Raw genomic sequence first — 16,787 nt, 5'->3', positions numbered from 1 at the left:
TTGCTTTGCCATGTAATCAATTGCCGCAGCTGTTTATTGCAATGTATACAATAGTGAAATAGAGATTACTCCATTAAATAATTAGTAATGCTATGATGGCATAGTGCACTAATAGAGTAAGTGTGTATATATAGTAGAAATGTATGGGTATTTTATAACCCAATATCCAAGTGTGAGTTCTCCTCCTCCCCTACAAAACCATGTACATGTCATATTGTCATGCTATTCCAGAAGTATAGGGTGACCATATTTTTCTATGCTGAACATGGGACACCAGGTAAAATTACTCATATTCAAGTGAGTTCAATGGCAATCAATCAGAACTATACAGTACAAACATTCAAATTAACATCAAGTTGACTGAGCCTGTTAAAAAGAAATACTGTGTAGTTGTATTTTTATTTACCTTCTTATCTTTAAGGTTTTAGGGTTCACATGGGGAGGGGTGACTGACACACACACACACACCTACCCCCACACGTACACAAGGGGAGAGGAGACACACACACACTCCCATACACCTCTCTTACCCAGGGGAAGGGGGCGGTGATCGACCAACTTGACCCTCCCTGCCTGATGCTCTCCGCCGTCCATACATGGCTGGGCCCCCTGGATGGACCCGCCTCTCCTGGTACCTGGTGCCATGTCTTCCTGAGGCAACACGTGGTGGGCATGCAGGGTCATATGCCCCCCGCCCCCTCCAGATTTCTGCCAGGGTTCATACCTGAGCGTGGCCAGCAGCAGCCTTTCAGCACTGTGCAGGAGGGAAGGGATGGGAGCTGCTTCCAGCTGCAGGGGAGGAAGGCCGGGGGAAGGGATGACCTAGCATGTATCTTTGCAGAGCTCATCTCTTCCCCCTCCCCCCACCCCCACTCCCACCCTCTGTGTGTCTGGAAGCAGCTTGTCCCGTCCTGCCTTCACAGTGTCAAAAGGCAGCTAACACCTCCAGGCTGCTGCTGGCCACAACATAACCCAGCCGCCTCCAGCGGCAGTGTGGGCAGGAAGGGGTTAAGCCCTAAGGATGAATTGTGCACCAGGACCCAGGGAATCTGACTGCAGGGGCTTTAAGGAACCCGGCCAGAGAAGTGGCTCAGCAGGGGAGGGGGCCTAGGGAATGGCACAGCCCTGCGCTCCCTGGGGGCAGGACCCAGGGTGGGGGTGGGGGGGTGAGGTGCTAAACTCCTGCCCCAGGGGCTGGTGTGGAGCCTGCAGGTTTGGGACATGAACAGGCTGGAAATCGCTCCCCCCCCCCACCACCACCACTCCAGAGCTTAGCTGAGGGGTGCAGAGGCTTCCCCATGCCAGCACTGTGCGGGGCTTTGGTCCATGCAGGGCTCGGCTCCTCCTGGCCAGAGCCCTGGGCCAGAGGGTCTTGGGCTTTCCTGGGGCACCAGCCCAGCCAGAGGCAGTGGGGGAAGGAAGGAGCCTGCCGGCCAGGGTGGCAGCAAGCTGAGCGCTCTAACCGGGGGCTGGGAGTGGGATGTGCCCTGCCGCGGTGGGGGTGGGGGGATATGGAGGAGCAGCAGGGCTGGGTGGGGGGTGAAGGGGCAAAGCAGGGAGAGGACAGCGAGAAGGGAAGCACATAAAGGGCCAATGGGTGGGCAGCAGAGGCAACCCGTAAATGGCTGCTACCTGGTGCCTGCCTGCACTCACCAACCAGCACAGCTCGCAGCGCGCAGCCAGTGCCAGCCAGAAACGGGATGAGGGAGGGCCCAGCTGGCCAAAAACTGCCACACAGAGGTACTGCACTGATGGACCAGCAGGGGGAGTGGCCATCCTGCTGCATCTTTGCCCCACCACCAGCCTTGCATACCCACCCTCATCGATGTCCACTGGACCCCTCCCCCATACTCCGCTGGTGGACAGGCAGTTGGTGAGACGGGAGTACTGACTGGGGGTGGGAGACAGAAAATACGGGACAATTTGCCACTTTTTCAGAAAAAGTCAGGACACCTGCAGGAGGGCTTAAATACGGGACTGTCCCTTTAAAAACAGGACGTCTGGTCACCCTAGGAAGTACGGTACCACCTTCCTAATGCAATACAGGAATGACAGGGAGGATCATGATTGCCCCTCTGTACTGGGATTGAATCAGCTAAGCAAAAACTCCACCCTAATTTACAGTCAGCAGGACTCAACTATTCTGAAGGTTGGGTAAAGGAGCGGGAGTAGTTCTTATAACACGTTCAGAGATAATTACAAATGGGCCTAGAGCGTTTCCCTAACTCAAACCATATCCTTTTGGGAATTCAAGCTTTTATTAGTGGTAGTATTTCTCATTTGCACATTTCCCGTGACTGGCTGGGTCTGAAAGTGGACATGCTGAAAGTGGACATGCTGTCCTAATTTTATATCTGTAGTACTTCTGGCCTGGCATCGAGCTGGAATTACTGCAAATCTCATGGGATCTTTTTCCACTACCACTATTATCTTAAACATATACTAAAAACTCCTCTTACAGTATGCCTCTATCCAGCCTGGCCTCATCATTCTCAGATGTCTTTTGTAGCACTCTTTTGGCACATCCAGAAAGAGTGCCTTATGACAGTAATGTAATTCAGGAGGTACTGATTCATGAGGCATTGGGGATTCAGTGCCTTAGGGTCCAATGAGTCTTGGTGGCAGAGGAAAGATGGAATCTAAGACTGGTCAGGGAATTCAATTCATTATGAGCTGAAACAAATGTTTTGCTTTAGGTCAAGGTAGAAGAACATTGTCTTTTAGGGTTGAATTACCTTCTAGTGTCTCTTCTTGGTGTGTCTTCTACATACTGTATATAGTGTATTACTATGTTAGTTTCTCAGTCCTGAGGCCTGTGTTCAACATCCAGTTGAGGTCACAAGTGAATGGGATTTGATCAACCGAATTGCATTCAATGGACATATTAAATGTCACAGAAACACCTTCCAAGTGGACCCAATTGGCAGCCTCGAAGGCGAAAACAAAGCACTTGATATATTTTAGGGCATAATCCTTCATTAGCCCAGAATGGACAAGAAAACCTAATAGGGATTTTCCATCTCTAATTTTGATGATTTTATGATGCAGTAGCAGGAACAACACAGATCAGGAAATAGGCCCATTAGCAGAACTGTGTAGAAAAGTGGGTGTGCAGTGGAACAAACCCATCACAGAAAAAAGGACACAAATCTATGGTTGAAATAGATTATCAGTCTGTGTTCTACACAGAAACAGTACAAGGGGTAACAACACACAAAAAACACATAGATAATACAACAGAAACTCAGTGTTTCTACACTATATATAAAGAACATACCATGCCTATATATTTCAAATTAATATTTTATCAGACCATATTTTAAGACAGATTCTGAGGCCAAACTGCATAAGGGAATCTAATATTGTGCTAGTAGTGTATGGTAGCTTCAGAATAGTCACTCTCACAGAAGCAATGTCCTGGATCTACAAGATCTTAACAATATGAGCTGGTTGAAAAACTGTTCCATAGGAAATTTTCAATTTTTTTCCATTTTGCAGGGTTTGAAATGGACCCACTTTCCAGTTTATATGAAAGTTCCCACAAGATTTTTATAGAAACTTTTACATTCAAATGTTTAACAAAACCATTTTCAAAATTATTATGGAACTTACAGATTTCAAACAAAATTTTGATTAAAAATAGATTAAGATGTCACGGAAGCTTTTGCAAAATGAAAAATTTCAAAGATGTCACCAATTGTTCCACAAGAAGTTCTGTTTTTGAAGACTCATTTTTCATCAGAAAACCTTTTTATACCAAAATAGTCCCCGCAACTCTATTAATAGTTAAATAATAAATCTATTAATGAGGCCAGAAGAAAGCAGCACTACATCATCCCAATGACCATAAACCCAATTAAAAGGGATGGTATACCTAAGGATTTAGCGTGAACACATTCCATTTACAATCACAGAAATAAGAGAAATTTTGCAAGATCTTGGACTGAAATCAGTATTGCCAACCTCAAAAATTGAAAAATCATGAGTCACAGCCCCACCTCCTCCCAAAGAAATCATGCCATTGGCTTAAAAATCATGATTATTTTTTAATTTGCCTTTTGATTTCTGAGTCTTTACAGTATACTCACTTCACATTGGCTTTTCTCTGCCACCTGGAAGACTAGAAATTTTTGCTTTTAAGTGAAAGCAGAGATTTTCATGCAGTCTCTCATCTTCAAGATTGGGGATTAAGAAAAACATCAAATATTGCAAGACTCGTGATAAAATTGCAAAAGTTGGCAACATTATGAAACTCATACATTCCAATCCAGGATACCTACAGGGTAAGGGCACAGCAGGGGGGGAGGGATAGCTCAGTGGTTTGAGCATTGGCCTGCTAAACCAGGGTTGTGAGTTCAATCCGTGAGGGGGGCCACTTAAGGATCTGGGGCAAAAATTGGTCCTGCTAGTGAAGGCAGGGGGCTGGACTCAATGACCTTTCAAGGTCCCTTCCAGTTCTAGGAGATTGGTATATCTCCAATTATTACTAGAGAGAGACACCCAAACAATAATATAATGAAAACTGCTGGCTCCTTACTGGCAATTGTGTTAATTCCCAGCAGGCTCCAAAATCCCTGCAGCACAGGAAAGGGAAGTACTGCCAGAAGGGACATGGCTCAGGAGGGAACTAAAGGCTGTGAGTGAGCAGGACCAGTAGGCAGTCAGGAGCAGCAGCCTAGGAGCTATGGCTAAGGCTGGGCATTTTAGGTGCTGAAGGGCTGACAGCCTGGCTATGAGGGACCGAAGCTGTGGCTGGTGGATAGGAGACACAGGGACAGGCCTGATGAAAGGACTAGACTCTGTCTGGGGGATCTGCAGGCCAGCATGTGATTGCCTCCAGGAGAAGGATAGCCTGATCTGAATATCCCCAGCACTAGACCTGGGGAGCCCCACCTTTGTATTCCTGTGCTGACTTGCCGTACAGGCTGAGTTGGGACCTGTTGTGTTTATCATCTTTTGTTTGTAACTTGAATTGCACTTTGTATTTCTGGCAGCCCTAATAGAGCAACCCTTTGTTATTCATTAGCAACTGTGGGCGTTTATGGGAACTCACTGAGAGGAGAGCTTGAAGGGCACCTACTCAGCGCTGGCATTCATTGTTCTCTTTTGTTGATCTGGGAGCGGAGGAGGCCATTCCAGCAGCCAACAGAGAGCGGGGTGGTCAGCAGAGCTGGGTGAAAATTTTTGGACAATTTTTTTGCCAAAAATTGTAGATCTGGGTCAATCTAAACATTTTGTGAGTTTGTGTGGAATTCGCTAACTTGTTTCAGCTGAAAAATGAACAACAATTCTGAAAAAAATTAAACACTGACATTTTCAACATGATGTTTCAGTTGTTTTATTCAAAATGACTTCTTGTTTTGAATTTTACGGCTATTTTATTTTTTTAAAAAAGGTTTAAAAGCCTCAAAAACACAATGAAACATTTCTTTTGACACAATTATTCCCCTCCCCCTACTCCCAATGTTTTGGTTCAGTCAGTGAATCAAAAAAATCAGTTATTCACACAGTTCTAATGGCCAGACCATTGACCACATGTTTGAATGCACACTGGTCTAACTTTTTCAAAGGAAAAGAAAGGGATCAGTAATGGGTCTCTCACTCTATGTCTTCCTTCTTGCCTCATTTATAATTCATGTCAGAAGCTACTGTAGACTATTTACAGAGGCTAATATAACACTTTGGCTCAAAGTTTTCCAAGCTTGAAATTTCAAATGAAAGATAGAAACATGAGCAAATGCAAAACAGCCCAAGCCAAAAGTAAAAAAAAAAAAAAGGTGATATACCTATCTCCTAGAACTGGAAGGGACCTTGAAAGGTCATCAAGTCCATCCCCCTGCCTTCACTAGGAGGACCAACTACTGATTTTTGCCCCAGATCCCTACATGGCCCCCTCAAGGATTGAACTCACAACCGTGGGTTTAGCAGACCAATGCTCAAACCACTGAACTATCCCTCCCCCGTGATCCAGCTGAAATTTGGTGGAAAAGCAATATTGACAGGTGAAAAATCACTAGAAACTAAATAGTAAAAAATGTTGAGAAGTTTTTCAGACTCTTTTTCATTACTTTTGTATAGCTTAATTCTTTACCTCAAGCATAGCCAGTCAAAGTGCATGTCTTATGCGACCCATATTAACTGAGCTTGGCCCAAACCAAAACTGGATCCGAGTTTATAGGAAGTTTGGATTGTGATGATTTGACCTTCACAGCTAGACCCCTCCCTTTAATGGGTTGTATCAAAATCCTGAGAAGTGTTAGCTAGTGGTCAGTGTACTGGACATGGACTCAAGAGACCTGGATTCTATTCCTGGCTCTGCTAGCAGCCTGCTGTATGACTTTGGGCAAGTCACATCACTGCTCCGTGCCTCAGTTTCCCGATCTATAAAATGGGGATAATGATACTGCCTTCCATGATAAAGCACTTTGAGATCTCCCAAGGAAGTTTCCAGGTACAGTCCCAACACCACAGGACAATTCAGATCTGGATGTGAAATCTGTGGCTCAGGTACCTGTCTACATATCACCATTTCTTCTCATTTCTTTGGAATCAAATATTCACTCTGAGTAAGCCTAAACACTGAGGGAGAAAGTTGAAAGGTGATCTGAGATTCCAACCTTAGGAGCATTGTACAAGCAACTCAGCTTTAATCTTGCTCCTTTTAAAAATGAATCTGATAACTATTGTTCACAAATTCACATACTATGCTGTTGAGAAAGCACAAAACCTCTGATCTAAGCATTCAGCTTCCTGCTCTGTTTTTTGGTACTAATATTTCACATCAGAATAATTATTATTATTAGTTGGTTTCAGAAATATTCTTGATAACAAAGTCCTGGTATCATTTTTTTAAATAGGTACTTACCTTTGAGTTACACTTGTACAATGGATGACTGATGGAATCAACATAATGATGCCTCATACAGCGACCTGGGTCTGAGTCAATCATGAACGAACTGTCCGTTTTACTGTCTGTGTCTCCCATTATTGCAAGAAGGGAGAGCATGGAAATCGAAGCTGCTAGTACATGATTTCCCATTGCTGAAGAACTTCTCAGTAATAACAGCAGAGGGAGGTAGAGTATTAAAAAAACTCTAAATACTGGGACTCAGTTCCTTTCAAGGAAGATGAAAAACCTGGTTTAAGTCTCTTGGTTGTCATTGTTCTTTTTAAGTTGGCGTTTTGTTGAGGTTGTAATCCATCAAAGAATCTTCTCCATGGCTGGAACAAAAACAACATAAATTACAGTCCTGACCCCCCAAAAAAGCCTGCAAGATAAAAACAGACATAAATAAGGCTCAGGGGATTTCTGTTAACCAAAATATTTGTCACTGAGTGAACATCATTTTCACTGTAGGTACAGTATACAAGATTATGAAGAAAAAGGTCAAGGCCTTGTTACTTTAAGCACTTCTCTATCATTTTAATAATGATGATATTAACTTCCATGATCACAAGTGCTGTAATGCCAGCGCTTTTTACTTTATAATGGGTTCACTTTAGTACTGATGATTTGTAACACAATTTAGGATTTCTGCAAATGAAAGAGCCTGCCTTCACTTAAAATGCTGAAGGGCATATTTCAAGGAACTAAAATAAACTATCTTCTGCATTAAAAGATGGAAATTCTGGCTCAGGTAGCGTGTGAAAATGTATTTGGCGGTCTCATCCCAGTCTCTAGTGGTCATACATCCACATCAACAAGCCATCACACAATTTGGCATAACTGTCAGTCTTTATTCAAGAGAGGCCTGGGACTGGAATGGAAGGGATATTGCAGGTCAAAGCTGAGGTATATTAGCGGTGTGCCCTAAGGGTGTGTCTACACTGCAATTAAAACCCCTGACTGGCCCATGCCAGCTGGCTCTGGCTCACAGGGCTCGGGCTAAGGGCTGTTTAATTGTGGTGTAGATGTTCAGGGTCAGGGTGGATCCCAGACCCTGGGACCCTCCCCTGCTGAGGGCTCTAAGAAGGGAGGGTCCCAGAGCCCATGCTCCAGCCTGAGCCCAAGCATCTACACCACAATTAAACAGTCCCTTAGCCCAAGCCAGCTGGCATGGGCCAGACACAGGTTTTTAATTGCAGTGTAGACATACCCAATAGGGAAGGTTGCAGAGCCCCTACCTACATATCTGGCTCCAGTTAGTGGTCTTAGACCTTCACTTTCATGAGCACCAAATTCACCCACAGAAAGGTTTAAAATGTTTTACTTGCTTGCTCATCAGGTTGCACTTCCTGAGTTTCACTCTCTCCCCACCATTATTAAGGAACAAGATCTGAAAAATACATTAAACTGCATAACCTCCAAGTACATCCCAGCGATGCTTTGGAAATACATATCTGCAGATGAAGTCACAGATACAGCCACATGGTCATCTGGATTTCTGGTCCATATTGGAAAATGGGAGAAACCCCCTGGACAACAGCACACAGAACCCCCATCAAATCTGTCTGGAGCTCCGTTCTTACAAGGTAAGTATGACACTTTCCTAAATTTCTCCATCACAATCCCTTGAAAGATCTGTTACGGAGCCAATAGTCTTGAGCTGGCCATTTAATTTTATATTGACTACAGATATAACCTGATGGAACTGTAAATTATTGGACTAAACCAGGAGTGGGCAAACTTTTTGGCCTGAGGGCCGCATCAGGTTTCGTAAATTGTATGGAGGGCCAGTTAGAGAGGGGGTCATGGCCTGGCCCCCACCTCCTATCTGCCCCCCCTCAGGACTCCTGCACCATTGACCCCCCCCCCGTTCCCTGATGCCCTCCCCCCGGGACCCTTGCCCCATCCACACACCACCATTCCCTGACCGCTGACCACCCCTGGACTCCCGCCGCCCCATCCAACCACTCCTCTCATTCCTTACTGCCCCCCCGGGGCCCCTGCCCCCATTCAACTCCTGTTCCCCCCATGACCACCCTGACCCCATCTTCCACCCCAAACTCCCCTGCCCTCTATCCAACCCCCCACTCCATGCCCTCTTACTGCGCTGCCTGGAGCACCGGTGGCTGGCGTCGCTACAGCCGCACCACCCAGCTGGAGCCGGGCCACGCCGCCGCCACCACTGCCACCACGCAGCACAGAGACTGGGTCAGGCCAGGCTCTGCAGCTATATAATAATAATAATAATAATTGGAGATATACCTATCTCCTAGAACTGGAAGGGACCTTGAAAAGTCATCAAGTTGCAGCTGCACTGCCCCAGGAGCTCACAGCCGCCGCCGCCCAGAGCATTGCGCCATCAGTGGAGCGAGCGAGCTGAGGCTGCAGGGCGTGGGGGCAGCAGGGGAGGGGTCGGGGGCTAGTCTCCCAGGCCAGGAGCTCGGGGCTGGGCAGGACGGTCCCACAGGCCAAATGTGGCCCACGGGCTGTAGTTTGCCCACCTCTGGACTAAACATAACTTTAGATAGCAAGGGAAGCTGGTAAGTAGCATTAAAATAGATGGGCTTTCTGAACAGATATAGTTGACATGATAACAAAAATATTTCTCACAGAGCTTGTTGCCTGTTTGATAATATAATGTGTGTTTTTATTGCCTGTCTGCTTTGCTGGCAGTTTTGTTTAAAAGATGTTGTTAAAAAGATTTCAATATGAAATGAAATTGAAAGCCATTAGAACTGCAGAACTCGGTGTTTGTATGTAGTCTTAGAGCCTGCTCTGACACTTTTGTAAAGAAAGGTGAGTGCATAGCCGTGGTAAGCTGTTCCAGCATTTATACAAGTTTGGAGCCAATGTTCTTCAGGCTAAACCTGGACACATGAAGTCTCTACCTACAAAGAAGCGTAATTCTAAAATGTGAAAAATACTAGTCAGGCTATTCTTGTATTAGATGTCAGGAAAAAAATGCTTTTTTGTTTTCACGGCAATGTTCACTTGCTGATAAAGAAAAGGAAGAATGACTTTAATGTAAACTTGTATATGTTACAGACACCAACTCCTTCCCTTGCCTTGAGATATTTCCCAAGCAAATGTTTTTCAGCTGAAGAGAATTGACATTGAAAAAGAAAAATATTGTACAAGCAAAGTAAAAACTTGAAAACCCTAAAGTCTTTAGGAACTCAGATTTGTTTGTGAACTGTCCTGCTGATGTCAATGAAACGTTTGCTGAGAATTTAGCAAGACATGACAGAAATCCAAGACATTGAGCTGATCCCTGCATAGAATAGGAATGTGCCATTGTGTCTAATTATTTATCACAAAGAATAGCACACCCAGTCTTTGACTCTTCCTCTTAGCTCCCTCTGCTTACCTAACATAACCAAGCTGGCCAAAATATTGTTCTTGGAAAGGTCTCTCTCTCCAACATAATTAACTAGTATTACTCACCCAGAAATTCCCTCTCCACCCAAATACATTCACCTCTAACCCCACACCCCCATTTGCACCCCCAGTAAATATATGCCCAGAGGGCCTCAATTTCCACTATATGTGTCCCAACGCATTTCCCTCCTACTAGCTGCCTTCCCTGTCTTCACATTGCTTTGCACGTAGAGCGGTATGACTGTTGAAGTTAATAGATATGGCTAAGACCCAAAGTCCTGACTTGATGTGTGAAGGCCCATCTCCCTGTTTTTTAAGAGCTACCTGGAGGACACAAAGACTAACTAGGAAAATGCGACTCATGTTAGCCAGTGTCATGGAAAGTCATCGATTGGAATAAAGGGGGAAACACAGGAAAGGAGAAAAATCTGTTAATAAGAGGATATTTTAGAATCTCTCTCCACATTGTCCACACAAACATCAATTACCCATAACTGGAGTCTCTTGTAATCATCACTATACACAGATTAGCAGCCTGCATGGAACTGTTCCCTTCCCCCACCTTTTTGGGACCCGTGCATACCTTTCTGTCCTGGGACAGAATAGGCAGGGGACAGGAAGAAGAAGAGGTCTACACATCCTTTGTACCAACATAGCATAGTATCCATGCAAAACATTAATATAGCTCTCAGTTTGTATTAATATAGCTCTAATAAGGTGATAAGAGGGGAGCAACTATCTTAGGAAATCCTGGAGACATAGCTCCACTGGAACAAGAGGGAAGAATTTAAAAAAAAAATTAGCCAGAAGAGAGATTTTAGATAGAAACATAGCCTTTATTTTTGGAAAATTGTGTTCAATTGAATATATACATGGTAGAAAGCTAAATTTGTACCAATAGGTACCATGATTGTACGTAGAATCATGATAACTGCATGTGCAAATAAGTTCTTATACATCTATGTAATTATATAACACATTTTTCTAACACTAAAAAAATGGAATTTGTGTTCCATGGGACATTTCAATGTTTGGAAATGAGTTTCTGTTCCAAATCAGAATGAGAAAATCAAAATATCAAAAAAATTCAGAAGATGAAAAATTCTGAGCAGTTGCAGTTTGGAAACATGGAGACAAAATGGTTCAACATATGGAAATGACATTTTTCATTTCAAATCCGCAGGTTTTTTCCTTTTGAAATGTCAACTCAAAACAGAATTCTATGTGTCGATTCTCCTGATTAAAAAAAATCAGGGTTGTTGTTGGGTTGTTTTGTTTTGTTTTTTTCAAAAATCAACACTCACTTGGAAAATTTCTGTTTCACTGAAACCACAGTTTTCAATAGAATTTTTTTTTCCACACAAAAAATTTCAACCAGCTCGAAGTTACTCCCAGGGCCCCACTGACCCCTGCAGCAGCCCAGGATCAAAAGGGTGAAAAAAGTGGGCAGGTGAAAGGGTAGCTTAACCTCCCTGAGCTATAAATTTTGTGCTGCGTCTTTTAGAGGCGCAACACAAAATTTCACCTTATATGCACATACGAAACAAGCTATATGAAATAACATCACAGTCAGATAGGAATTTGTGATGAGGTTACATTTTAATTTGGATGTATGTAGAAGTACATATTTTAAAAAACAAACTAAAGCTGTGAACTCTTACCTGAAAAATATCTGATTAAAACTAGTTTCCAATGGAGCAGTCAAAAGCACTTCTCAATAAAGGCTAGTTCCCTGCCAAATTTAAATTCCCTGCTTGTAGTATTACAGGAATATGGTAGTATTCCTTTTAAGAGTTTGTGAGCCTTCTAGTGGCACTCAGTGTGTTCCAAGTTGTAGAAGCTGGCAGAACACGGCCAGAGCAGCAGTTTGTATACATATTGAGGCCTTGCATATTGGGTATATTTAGGAAACACCATTATTTGGATCCCATCATGCTATGTGGTTCTTTCATTTTGAGTTTGTTGTGTACACAGCAAAAGACAAGACACTACTCAGAGTCATGTCAACACTACACAGAAACAAAAAGTCTCATAACATTTTTGTTATTATATAAAGAATATATTTTTCACTGTTCTTATACTCAGAAATGCTGCAGTGATTTTGGTCAAACTTTTTTTTTAAATGACTTTCGGGCAACTTTATTAACCCTGGAAAAGTTTACATCAAAAAGATTAAAATTTTGAAAAATTATAAACCCCCCAAATCTGGGTGAGAATGGAACTATTTAGGCTGTCTACATTATATAATTATATAGCTATAATTATTTCAGAGAGAGAGGCCAGTTAAATAGGTATTATCAAGTTGCATCATAATTCATTCTTTTAGGATGAAATTCTCAGTTCCCATGCAAAGAGCAATTAAATGGGCTTGGGGTTGGAGGGAGAGTGAAATTATACAGAAGTTGGGACGATAGACTCCCCTTCCAACCAGAAGCAGGGCATGGGATAACCATACCCCTTTCCACAGTTGCTGTTACAGTCAATTAGCCCCCAGTTGTGGCATGGCCCACTGAGCCCTCATAAACTGGATTTGTGGCTAGTGGATCTATGCGCTGATAGACTTAGTGATGCCCCGCCACAGCTCTGCACTCCAACCTGCCCGGTATGCTCCCACAGTCAGCTACTGGGGACGCAGCTTTGTGACGGGCTGCAGAGTCCCCAAGTGCAGCATCTCTACAGCCTTACTCCCACCACTGTACTACGGCACTTGGCCCTTCCATCACCACAAGGGCGCAGCAGCAGCAGAACTTCCCCCTTACTAGGTTGATTCTTTCAGTAGTTATCCACTTAAGGTGGGAGTCATTGCATATGTCTGCTTGCATGGATCTGCATTTATATTTTAAAATATTGTGCCCAGTCCTGCTCTCAGAGAGTTTCTTTTAGTTCTATAAATAGAGGATGTGGTCTTTCCATTTGTTTATTTTTGCATTTCAAATTGCTATGCCCTGCCAGCCTCAATATGGTCAGGGATGTGATCCTAGCAGTGCATTCAAAACCCCTGTCCTGTGTTGTAGTCAAATTTTAAAATGCCCAATGAGGTCATCTTAAATCAGCTGCACTACACTCAGCGTGAAACAGGTGAATATATAGAACTGGCGCAGTATAAAAAAGATTTTCATTCACAACTGAAATAGGGGTTTTTCCTCCTACCTGAAATGGTGCAAATACTAAATTAAACATTTGGGGCCAGATTCTTGTGAGTGTAAACCAGCATCTCTTCACTGATGTCACGAGGCCTATACTCATTTACATCAACTAAGAAACTGGCCCCCACACTGACACATGGTAATCCAAGATAAACTTAGGTTGAAATCCCGGCCTCATTGATGTCAATGGGAGGTTTGCCATTTATTGCATGGTGCAAGGATTTTACCTATTGTATACAACATTTCAATCAGTGATACTCAGACCTCAGTGGTTCAGGAGCCAAATTAGTGATCAACATTACCCAAAAGAACCACAGTAATGTGAATTCATTGTTTCATTTACTATATATATATAATTCTCGCAGCAAAATAACTGACCAAGTATCTATCAACTACAATTGGTTAATAACATAGTAAAACCATCCTGATTAGTTAATAATTAAATCACATTGCTTTAATATCATGTGCTGCAAAGAGCTACAGGAGACACATTAAAGAGCCACTTTCAGCCTGCAAGACTTAGTCTGAGTATTACTGCTTTAAATAATGCACATAGACTGCCCAAATGTGAAGGTCATATCTGCTGATTTCTGCCCACTCTGCTCTCTGTGACTACCCCTGCTCCAGTTTTAGTAAACAGATTTCATTTTCCTCTGTAGTCTGCTTTTCAACATTCCTACCATGATATTGTTTTTTATATATTGAAGTTGGTGGACCTGATTCTCATTTGCATTAAGGCCACTTGACAACTGACAATGCCCTAGCCATGTAAAGGGGCCGTATGTTGGGTGTAAATCATTTACTTCTATTTTAACACCCTGTAGTATGAAATTGCCTTAGAATCAGATCCAGCATGCTAAGTATCACCTACTGTAGAAAAAGAGGCTACTCATTTTCAAACACTTTTTAAAGCCCCCTGCTTTGGAGTGATGAAAATGTTAGACACATTAAAATCTTTTGAACACTGTGATTTTTGAAAGTCCGTCTTAGTATCTTTAGGAATCTAGTGAGGGACACCGAGAGCCTCAGTCTCCAGCCTCTTATACCAGTCGGAGTTCAGTGCCACCAGCAGCAAACCAGTGTAATGGAATAGTGAAAAAGGCACAGAGGCTCAATAAGGAAAAGACCACTAACTGAAAAGCCATAGCAGAGAAAATAAGAGCTTGAAAGAACAAATAAAGACAGGAGAAAGGTAAATGGGCTAAAGGAAGGTACTTAAATCTCTGGATCTTCTCCTCTAGCAAAGAAAATACATCTTTTAGCAGTACTGAGACAGTACCACAATTTTCCTCCTACCAAACAGCAAATGTAGAATGCTAGGCTTTAAAAATGGGATGATGGACTCTAACGCTGAAGATTCAGAAGCTTTCAATTATTGTCATAACATTCAAAGAAACCTCACAAATTTCATTTTCTAATTCAAGGCTTATCTGCTTGTCTAATATTGCAGTATAAAATACCAGTGGACTAGAAACATTAGTGGCACTGTCATATTACACTGAGAGGAGTGAGGGAAAAGTGAACAGTATTTGCAGCAAATATAGCACAAGACCCCCATGCTGCAAATACACTTACAAGTAACTGTATGAACGGGAGCTGTGCCATTGAGTTTAACAATACTACTGACCAAAGACAAAGCATAAGTGTTTACAGGATTGGGGCCTAGTGCATGAAGTGGGCCAAACTAAGGTGAATAGCTCTGGAACCAGGCGAGTAGCATTCTTTTTAAGTCTGCAGGAGTATTGCCCATCCTTTAGTTGCTGTGGGAAACAGACAGAGTCCTTCGTGACTGCAGTCTTGAAATGGCGACCAGAAGTGGGTACTATGGGCTGCCTGGCACACTGCCAGTGGACAGAGCCAGACAGAAATGTAGGAAGGTTTTTAATATACTCCCAAAGAAAACCATCGGTGGACAAAAGAGGGGTTGTATTTTTACCCTTTCCCTTCATGCTGCCAGGAGTCTTTAAATAGATTCCCCTAGTAGCTTGTGTACAATACCTCCCAGCAGAGCCCAGGAGCTGGTCGAGCTTTGTGGCAAAGCCTCAGGCAAGTACTGATTTTGATAGAGATGCACTAAACTTGTATTTTTGCACCATTCTAATTTTGAATGAATTTGGGGCAGTTTTGTAAAGGGTAATCCAGCTCCCACAATGAGGAAAAGAAAAGGGAAGAATACATTTTCACACCTTTTAGTACAGAGCAAATGAACAGCATCATTTATGAGTGAAGCTCGGTGCATAGGATTGATTTTTTTTTTAATAGGGAACTGTAGCTCTGCACTGAATACACTTCTTCACAATAACTCAGACCAGTCTCTGTCCTCCTAATGAAAATACTCACATCCAAACTTCTACTTTGGCTTTAGTTTCTATCATTGACTCTACTTTAGTCTAACAGCTCAACATAATGTTTGCACAATGCCTTTCACAATGGGGTCCTGGTCCATGACCAGGGGTCCTAGGTGTGATGGTAATACAATTAATAAATAGTAATAATAATGTCATAAAAAATACTGTTGACCAAGTTAAAAGTTGCCCTGAGGCCTAGCACTGCTTGAAGGCATTAGAATATGTGTACGGTATATTTTGGAGCATTACAAAGAGGTGGAATTTCTGATTCTATGGTATTTATTAGGCTAGATGCCTGTTAAGTAAGATCTGATTTTATTTATTTGTTTTTAGGTTCTGAGACAGCTTCAGTTATTAGCAGCCATCGGAAACTCCTTTTCTTCTGTCCTCTCCCTAACACGTTCGGGTCCAAATCCTGTACTCCTTTATACTCTCAGTCCTTATTCAGGAAAAATTCCCATTGATGTCCATAAGAATTTGACCAAGTGAACAAAAAACTGATTACGAACTGCCGGATTTGGTTCATGATAGCAATACATGCATTGTAATAAGAGGAACCGTCTAGTTCCCACTCAATTTGAGCCCCACTGCTATGACAGTGATGCAAGTATCACTGTCCTGGTATGTTTAACCTTTGCCAAACCAAAGCAGGAGCATGAACTCCAACCCTAAACTCATATATCTTAAAGGGCAGCATAACCCACACCGCCTCTACAGTGCCACTCTAAAGTGGTTTACAGCTCAGTTATAATATGCATGCAAATCTTAGCAGCAGAAACCTTAACAATGATTGATGTAAAGAAAAGTTACTAGAATAATATTGATCTTGTGGAATTTCTCATAGCTGTGTTTCCTTTATATTAGCTGATCTAAGTACTCTGCAAACAAATGGTGTGATACCAGAAGAAAGACTATGTTGCCTACAATATAAGTGGACTCTAGTCAGATATACCACGCAGTATAAATCCAGTAAATAGGATGAGAGCTGATGGTGTTTAGAAGTGGTAGTGCCAGTGCTACCCGAATTCT

At 42.8% G+C, this 16,787-nt stretch overlaps 1 protein-coding gene across 4 annotated transcripts in view; it reads right to left on the bottom strand.

Annotated features, from left to right (window-relative positions):
* The window catches only part of LOC123362237 (norrin cystine knot growth factor NDP), a 44,458-nt gene that overhangs the window by 6,459 nt on the left and 21,212 nt on the right, over positions 1 to 16,787 (bottom strand). For 3 of the 4 annotated variants that reach the window (XM_045002650.1, XM_045002648.1, XM_045002649.1), the window contains one exon: positions 6,866 to 7,221. In XM_045002650.1, the coding sequence (XP_044858585.1) occupies positions 6,866 to 7,039 (174 nt within the window). In that variant the 5' untranslated portion in view covers positions 7,040 to 7,221. Of the gene's footprint in view, positions 1 to 6,865; positions 7,269 to 16,787 lie in introns of all 4 variants that reach the window. The other variant, XM_045002651.1, reaches the window with a different exon arrangement.

Source organism: Mauremys mutica, chromosome 1 (genome assembly GCF_020497125.1).
Source record: "Mauremys mutica isolate MM-2020 ecotype Southern chromosome 1, ASM2049712v1, whole genome shotgun sequence".
Lineage (NCBI taxonomy): Eukaryota > Metazoa > Chordata > Testudines > Geoemydidae > Mauremys > Mauremys mutica.
Note: the sequence above shows the minus strand (reverse complement) of the source record. Positions and strands in the feature narration are given on the sequence as shown.